This window comes from Cupressus sempervirens, chromosome 10 (assembly GCF_028749045.1).
Source record: "Cupressus sempervirens isolate cs-2001-9-10 chromosome 10, ASM2874904v1, whole genome shotgun sequence".
Taxonomy (NCBI): domain Eukaryota; kingdom Viridiplantae; phylum Streptophyta; class Pinopsida; order Cupressales; family Cupressaceae; genus Cupressus; species Cupressus sempervirens.
The window spans coordinates 15476059-15485068 of record NC_143127.1 but is presented as its reverse complement, the minus strand read 5'-3'; the positions used below and the strand labels follow the sequence as shown (position 1 = coordinate 15485068).

Here is a 9010-nt window from a genome sequence, read left to right as displayed (position 1 = left end):
TTAAGATCAAACAACCAATATTTCAAAGATCCACCAATTTCTCAATAAACCCCAAATCGGGTATGCCAAAAATAGTGCCAAAAGCTTCACAGCTTCACCTATTATTAATAAATCTTAAAGTGGACATTTTACAGAAATTTGAGCAGCATAATAGCCTATAAAATGACATTTCCAGATCTGTATAACATGCACACAATAGTTCCCAAACGGAGGACAAAAACAATGCTCATCGGACTCCCGAAAATAGCACAAAATAGCCCGGAATCACCACAAAAACTTAATAATCTATCACAGAAGTATAATCATATCCAAATACATATTTTCAGCTCTATTTTAACATTTAAAAGTCTGATATACAGAAGCAACCCAAACTGATATGAAATACTCAACCGGAAACACCAAACTCTTATAAAAAATACACCCGAAAACTCACAAATCTGCACTGTTCAGCACAAAGGAAAACTTTGCATGAGCATGCACATGGAATGGCTTCAAACTCCCGTCCTTAGCCTTCCTGAAAACCTGCAAACTCCCGTTCTTGGGTCTCCCTGGAAACCTGCAAACTCCTGTTCTTGGGTCTCCTTCTCCACAGGTTTGGTAGCCTCTGAAGAATAACAAAGAAATGAGCAAAATCAAGTTCTGGAATGAGCCTAGAATGCCTCCAAACCCCTTAAAAGAGGGCATAACCCTAACTCACGTCCAAGAGGGGTTAATAAAACATATTTTAATAATAATTTTTATTTATTAGTCCATTCGCTTCCAAAGATTATCCCCTTTTCCTGAAACTTCACCTTTTTGGGCCTGCCTGCCTTAGAAAATATTATTATTTTTTAATTATTTGAAAAGGGGACATGACAGAAATCCCTCAGGTTGGCATAAACTTCTTCAGGGATAAAAAGATGTCGGCCAATGCTGTTAGCGAATTTGTCAAGGATGATGTTGAGAGGAACAAACTTATCAAGATAGACACTTACTATGAGATGGAATCCATCAAAAAATTATGGAGGTATGTTCTCAGGATTCTCATTGAGTATATCACTTTTGATTCCAGGTTTGATAGGATAAGAACACACCATTTTGTGTTGCTTAACCACTTTAGGCATGCTGTTAAAATTTCCTTTCCTTTCTTTCTTTTCACTTCCATGTTTAAGAATATTGAGGGTTTCAAGAGAAAGCCCATCGCTAATCTTGCCCTCCACGAAGGTCTTCTCCTCTTGGTCTATGAGTTTCTGAAAGCTCATACCAGGGAAAAATCCCTCGGTGACCCAAGTAATGCTTCAGAGGACACTGCCAGTTCGAACTCTGAGGATGTTCAAGTTGTTAAATCTGAGGACGGGGATTATTCCACCAAAGCCATCTCTGCTGCCCACAACCCCCGCTTTCCCAATAGAAAGAGCCCTAGAGGTCTCCCCCCTATTCTTCCCAAGCCCGAGCCTTAGGAGGAGAAAGAAGACAGTGAAGAAGAAGAGGAGACTAAGATTGAGTCTGAGGATGAGGACAAGGTGAAGGGGAAGGACACTGTGAAAGATGAGGAAAAGGGGTGGGAGAGAGACAGGAAGGAAACCCTTGATACCCTCGATGCTCCCCCGGATAACTCCAGAAAAAGAAAAGCGGACCAAGCCCTACTTTGGGAAGACCCCATCGCCCCGACCTCCGAGACTCGTGGTCCTGTCTCTCTCTCTTCCCTGCCTTAGGAGAAGACTATGGAAACAAGTGGGGAGGTGATAAGAAAGGACGGGAGGAGGGCTTGGAGGAATTTTAACATGGATACTGCTAGGTTGAGAATTTTCAGAGAGCCAATGAACATACAGGTGATGGAGGACCTCGATGGCAGAACCCATTATGATGAGCTCATCGACGCCGCTCTTCTGGTCTTGTCTGATAACACGCGAGAATTCGACATCGACCTTCTAAACAACGCGAAGAACAGATTGATAGATAACTTTCGATCTATCAAATGGTTGTTTCAAGAAATCGAGGCTCTTAAGGAAAAGATTATCCGGGATAGCAGCGAGAGCCCCCGCAGAGTCCAGGAGAACACCGGAAGGATGAACAACCAGGATGACAACCAGAAGCACTGCAATGGCCAGGACTCTAGAAATGATTAGGAGGATAGATTTTCCCTGGTTGAACAGAAAGTCCAGAGGTTAGATAATATCATCCAGATTCTAATTAATCAAATTGTGGACACTCTGCACACTTTGAACGAGAACATTGTCAACCTGGGGGATACTCTTATGAGAGTTGGCGTCGGGGGGAACACAAGGAAGCTGACTAGCCAGAACATTGGTAAGGAAGAGGCCGATCTGAATGCTGGCAAGGACCAGGTGGATCATTTGGACCAGGAGGAAGCCCATAACATTAACCAGGGAAGGAGCAGACAACCAGAAGGATAATGAAGCTACAGAAACTTTGCAGGATCTGGATAAGGAGAACCATTAGGTTCAACTTTCCTTGTCGGTCTGGCGGTTGACTTTTGCCTCCTGGCCTCTGGCCTTTTGTTTTTTTTTGACTGTTGGTTGCTGTTTCGTGTTTTGCTAGACTTTAATGTCTTAACTTTAATGCTGTAAATTTTTTGAATTTCAGATCCCTGTAAAACCTATTTTTCTTAATAAAAAACATATTGCCAACAAAACCCCACATTGAATATGACTGCACCACAAACTCATAAGAAAATAAAACTCATAATTTAAACATAAAACTCTCCCCTACCAAAACTTATAAAAGCATAAAACTCTTCCCTTCCAAATTTCGTAAAACCTATTTTTCTTAATAAAAAACATATTGCCAACAGAACCCCACATTGAATATGACTGCACCACAAACTCATAAGAAAATAAAACTCATAATTTAAACATAAAACTCTACCCTACCAAAACTTATAAAAGCATAAAACTCTTCCCTTCCGAATTTCGTTTGGCCGTCTCCTCAGCCCCACAAGTAGAGAGAGATTTTCGAAAACACTTTGTCGTCTTCACGGACCTCAAAAGAATAAGAATTGCTGTTCGTCCGGCCTGTGTGAGGTGGAAGCCACTCTGCACCTCAAAAGCCCAACCGCAGCCCACAATTGTCTACCACTTTTGACGGACATATCTTTATTTCAATTATAAACCTTAGTAATACATCTGGTAAAAAAATCCGTGTCCGGATCGGATTAAGTGCGCCAATTGTGGGTTTGAGAAATGCCCATCGCCACCGAAAAGTGGACGTGATTGGTACGGACTCCTCTGGGAATTCTCACGTTAAATGAGATGAAACCAGCAAAATAAATTTCATCACCGTCTTTACCTGGCAACTTATTTATCATTTCAAGTTTAAAATTAATATCATTTCATTAATTGATGATTCACACGTGTATAAGCTTCATGATTGTCAGGAAAGTCATCAATGGCGTGAGTTTTTAAATCTAAACAAATTCTCTAAACCTCTGTTTGTACTGTAGCTAGTGCATGATGTACAACTGATTAGGATTACCGCAAGCAGTCATTTTATACTCTCAATAGTAGAGTATATCTCTCTCTCTCTCTCTATATAATTTGTATATACAGACAAAATTCTCTTTTGATGTTTTCAAAACAATTCAAAACACCCTGCACTGTTGCATGGGGAATTTTACGTTGAAAGAAAGTCTACAATAGATACGAAAATGAGTAGATGTCCAGATGAATGTATGTTTGAAAATGGTGACAGACAGTTGGAAGACATGATTGTGAAATGTGATGGGACCTCCTCTGCCTTTGTTGTTTGAAAGAGCAGTCATTGCACATGCATTTTCACATGGCATAATCATTGCCTCCATTGGAAGAGGGAAAACGTTTCAAAAGCCTCAAAACTCACAACAGACTGACAGGTTTATGAACTTCCATTCATACTTGTGGCGCTCATAGTCAATGATTATGAGTGAGTGGTGACTGTGTGGGTTTGCAGAGATGGAAAAAATATTTGAAATGAAAGGAGAGGGGAAAAGAATGTGTCTACAAGATTGAGTCCAGGAGGAGAGAGAGCTTATCTTGATTGCAACATGGAGCTGCAGAGATTTAGTATGACTTGGTTCTGCATTTGCCTTGTATGGGTTTTGGCATGTAAGTAGCAAATATTATGGTCGCTGTTGTTATTATGTTCATCAAGATTCAGATTATTTAAAGATACAATTGTTCAATGTTTGTATTAGAAATAAGATCCTTATCCTTCATCTTCAACTTCAGATATCATGGTTCTGCATCCAAAATGTTTGCCCTCTAAAAAAAATGCCAATGTCATTCACCATATTGGTTTATCTGGTGTGTGCGTATAGCATTTTGGTTTCTCTCATTCTTCATTGAAGGAAGTTCCATGGTTCTGCATTTGCTAAGCTTATCTTTATTACAACATGGAACTATAATGATTTATCATAACTGGTCTGCATTTGTCGGGTTTCAGAGTGCAAGTAGTGAGTATTATAGGTTTTGTGTGATGGTTCAAATGTGAAGGTGGTGTTCTTGTTATCAGAATTTAAATTTTGGTACAGTGATGGTTTAAATGCGTCAAGATTCAAGATTCAATTTTTGGAATTTCTGATAGTTTTAATTGTAGCATTGTTGTTCTTGTAACCAAGATTCAATTTCTGTTTGAATGCAACTGGGGATGTTTATTATATTGGGGACGTCCTTTGATTATGACCCCAAACCTATTCATAGAAAATAGCATTGTTCTTCTTTAGACCAGCAAGATTCAATTTCTGCTAGGGTATAATTGTGAGGTTTTTGTTATACTGGAATGAGGTCCTTTTATTATGATCCCACACTTATTTACACCAAATTTTATTTAGTGATGGATGGTGTTGTTCTTGTCATATAGATTCAAATTTTGATATAGTGGAGGTCCTAATGTGGTAGTGTTGTTCTTGTCACTAAGATCTAGTGACAAAATTTGACATGATATGATAGTTCAAATATGACTATGATGTTTTTGTACCAAGATCCAAATTCTGCAAAGGTATATTTGTTGAGTGTTTATTATGTTGGAAAAGAGACATTCCTTTGATCTATTGCCCTGCATTAAAACAATTACCTTTTCAAAAACAAAAAAGCAAATATCATTCATCATGTTGATATATCTGTTGAGCTCTCATGGATTCATAACTCTGAGTCAAAGAAAAAGCTTGTTTACCCCTTACAAAGAGAGCAAATACTATTCAGCATGTTTGTACATGTGTTCAGCATTTGGGTTTCTTCCATTGTTTGATTGAAGTAAGTTGCATGTTTTTGAGTGTTACAGGGGGAGACGACGGGACAGAGAAAGGCCCTGGCATAGGTGTGAACTACGGAAGGGTGGGGAATAACTTACCGCCGGCAAAACAAGTGATAAAGCTCCTGGCCAACACCATTGTAGACAAAGTGAAAATCTATGACTCAGATCCCACTGTGTTGCAGACATTTGCACACACGGGCATCGGAATCGTGGTGTGTTTGGAGAACGAGAAAGCGGAAGCAGTGAGTGAGAGCGAGAATGCAGGGCAAGCATGGGTGAGTCAGAGGATCAGTCCTTACTATCCGGCCACCAACATTATACAAATCATGGTGGGCAACGAAGCACTCACAGATACAGATGGCAAATTAAGTGATGCCCTCGTACCCGCAATGCAAAACATTCATGCAGCTCTGGTCTCATTGAATCTTGCAGACAAGATAAAGGTCTCTACTCCCCACAGCATGGCAGTTCTCGAGAGCTCATTTCCTCCCTCAGCCGCCACATTCACGCCCTCTCTCTTACCCATCATGAAACCCCTTCTCAAGTTTCTTGAAGAAACAGGGGGACCATTCATGGTGAATGCATACCCTTATTTTGCATACAGAGACAACCCAAAAGAAGTGTCCTTGGATTATGTCCTCTTTGGGCAATCTCCAGGGGTTAAGGATCCCAAGGGTTTTACCTACAATAACATGCTGGATGCCCAAATTGACTCTGTTTATTCCGCCATGGCTGCTCTAGGTCACAATGATAGTATTCCAGTGAGCGTTTCAGAGACAGGATGGCCTTCAAAGGGAGATCCAGCAGACATTGGAGTTACTCCAGAGAATGCCAAAAACTACAATAGTAGAGTCATAAAACATGTTACTTCTAATGCGGGAACGCCCATGAGGCCTAACAGGGTAATCGACACATACATTTTTGCTCTGTTCAATGAGAACCAGAAGCCGGGGCCTACGACGGAGAGAAATTTTGGGCTTCTTCAGCCAGATGGATCGAAAGTGTATGACATTGATTTGAGCTGTGGGTATTGCGGCGCGGCGGCGCCGGCGCCGGCGCCACCTCCTCCTGCTCCCCTTCCCATGCAATGGTCTCGCCCGGCTAATGCAGGACGCCAGCCTGGTGCAATCTGGTGCATTGCCAAGCCCAGTGCTGACCCTTCTGTTCTTCAGGAGTCCCTGGATTTCTCTTGCGGCCAAGGCGGTGCTGATTGTGGTTCAATTCGTCAGGGAGGGCCTTGTTATAGCCCTAATACTGTTCATGCTCATGCTTCCTTTGCCATGAACAGTTATTACCAGGTCCATGGGAGAAACTACTGGAATTGCAACTTCAAAGGAACTGGCCTCGTCACTTTTACAGATCCCAGTAAGGATTTCTCCATACCCGCTTCTTTTTTCTTTGAATTTTTTTTTTGATGCAAGATCTTTTCTAGTTCACGAAAATCGTAGTTTCGCTTTCTGCCATAGTTTTGTTTGGTGCAATCGGTTGCACCGTATGGGAAAATCACAGCTTTGGAAAAAAATTGGTGCAATTTTTTTCATGTGAGATCAGGGTGGCTGATTTGAATAATTTTACATTGTAAATATCAGTATTATCATCTTAATGATGGTTCACTCCTAGTTCACTCTTAGTGCAGTCTAAAATGTTTAATTGAATTCAAAGATATAATACTGATAATTATAGAAATCTACTAATATTAATGTGTTTTAGAAATTAGTATTATGTTTCTGAATTTGATTGTATATATGAAACTTTTTAACATGATCGTTTTCATTTGCACCTCAATCCCTTGATCTTTCTCACATTTTGATGATGGTTCACTTCATGTAATCTGAAATATTGATTTGAAGAATTTCTATACACAATCAAATTCAGAAATATAAGATTGATAACTATATGGACTGTGGAAATCTGTCGACATCAATAAGTTTTGGAAATTAGTATTGTATTTCTAGATTCAATTGTATATGAATTTTTTTGACATCAATATTATAGATTACACTGTGAACCATCATGAACTCTCCCTCATTTGATGTTTCACAGGCAAAAATTTACTGGTAAGATATGGTAGATTTCCATAGTTTATAATTGATCATAGTTTTGCTTTCAGATTCTGATTTTTGATTTTGATTGCATCAACATTACACTTCATGAATATGAAAAAACAAACTATCAGCAATAAAATAATAGACCAGAAATAAATTTTACCTTTTAAGATCGCTCACTTCATGTGAGATCAGGCTAGCTAAAATTTTGAAAGATCGTAGCTTATATTGTTAAGATTTGTCAATTTGGAGTTTTGTACTATTGGGCTGATGATATGCTATTTTGTTTCAGGCTATGGAACTTGTAACTATCCGCAAGAATAAGAATGGAAGAAATGCAGAAAGGTCACTTCAAAGTATGCTCAATACACCATTGAGTATGTTACTGTTTATGGTTGTACTCATTTGAAGAAGTTTTGTCCTCCCTAACAAAATGTGAGATAATTAGTGTCATTGTATCTAAAGTGTCTTGTCCAATTGATGAAGATTAGTCATCTGATTTCACTCTTTGTGAAAGCCTTTAATGTTGTTATTATTGTGTATGGATAAGCTGAGGCGGCGGCAGAGAGGCATCCTATCTCACCGTTTTGATAGTCGTGTACATCATGGTTTCTACTTTCATAAAGAATTGTATTGGAATCCATTCAGCTTCTTCACTATATTTACAAGTTAAGAAAAATACATTTTGTTCTTTTAAGGATTAGATTCTTTACTTGGAAAAGCAATGCAGCTTTTAGTTCTTAGTGGTGATTGATATTTCATTTCATCGTATTTTATTTTTAGAAGTCATTAATCTTATTATAAAAAATCTATATATAATTAAAATAATTTATTTATTTTATTATGATTAATAATTCAATAGTTATAAATCAATAATTCTATGTATTAAATTATTATTTATTTTAAGAAAGTTTCTAATAAAATCTAGGTAGCTTTATTTAAATATACAAATAGATATATAGAGATATACAAAATGAATTGTTTTATACCAATAATACTTGTACAACTTCTTAATGTACTAGGTTATACTATTCACAACTTGTATATCTTTAGATGATCAACTACAAAGGTCAAGTCTTCTATCCAATTCATTATTTGTTCTACTTCATTAACATAAAGTTAAACTAAGGGGTCTAGAACATAAAGCTACACATAATGAATGATTATCTTTAATAATTTTATTCTATGCACCAAGGGATTGTGGAACATAGGCAAGATATGGTTAATCCCTTTGTTATGTGTAACCATGAAATTACAGATTGGTGTTTCGTATGCACAACCTTGCTTCTTAGTAGATCCCAACCACAACTAGCTCCAAGTAGAGTAGAAACATAACCTCAACATTATCAAGAGGTTGATGCAATTGTAGTTGGAGGGTCTATTAAGATTCTCTAACCATACAAGCAATGATAAATATTAAAAACTAAACATAATAATCAAGAACAAATGTCATAACTAACTAATTTATTGGTTATTAAATATAATACAAAATATAGCTTTATGTACTTAAACATATTTCAAGCTTTATAATTTCATTTAGAAGGGCTCAACTATAACATCTTTGATTACTTTGTTACTCTTCAATTATAAGAACCAATTATCTTTAAATTAATTGGTTTCATCTTTGGTTACTTTGTTACTCTTCAATTATAAGGACCAATTATCTTTAAATAAAATTGTTTCACCTTGAGTTGGCCTTAGAATTGGGTGTATTACCCCTAAGCAATGAGTAAATT

The 9010-nt window shown here is 37.8% G+C and overlaps 1 protein-coding gene across 1 annotated transcript; it reads left to right on the top strand.

Annotated features, from left to right (window-relative positions):
* The first annotated feature begins 3769 nt into the window (after positions 1 to 3769).
* Positions 3770 to 7971, top strand: LOC149532337 (glucan endo-1,3-beta-D-glucosidase-like). Its single transcript, XM_089804484.1, has 3 exons — positions 3770 to 4082; positions 5257 to 6594; positions 7567 to 7971. The coding sequence occupies exons 1-3, from the start codon at positions 4022 to 4024 to the stop codon at positions 7596 to 7598; spliced, it is 1431 nt and encodes a 476-aa protein (XP_089660610.1). The 5' UTR covers positions 3770 to 4021; the 3' UTR covers positions 7599 to 7971.
* The last annotated feature ends 1039 nt before the right edge of the window (positions 7972 to 9010 follow it).

What these genes read in the sequence shown, in the direction of transcription:
- LOC149532337 (XM_089804484.1), top strand. Translation starts at nt 4,022, where the DNA reads ATGGAGCTGCAGAGATTTAGTATGACTTGGTTCTGCATTTGCCTTGTA. An exon ending in CCTTGTATGGGTTTTGGCAT is followed by an intron (nt 4,083 to 5,256) that starts GTAAGTAGCAAA and finishes TGAGTGTTACAG; the next exon opens with GGGGAGACGACGGGACAGAG. An exon ending in CGTCACTTTTACAGATCCCA is followed by an intron (nt 6,595 to 7,566) that starts GTAAGGATTTCT and finishes ATTTTGTTTCAG; the next exon opens with GCTATGGAACTTGTAACTAT.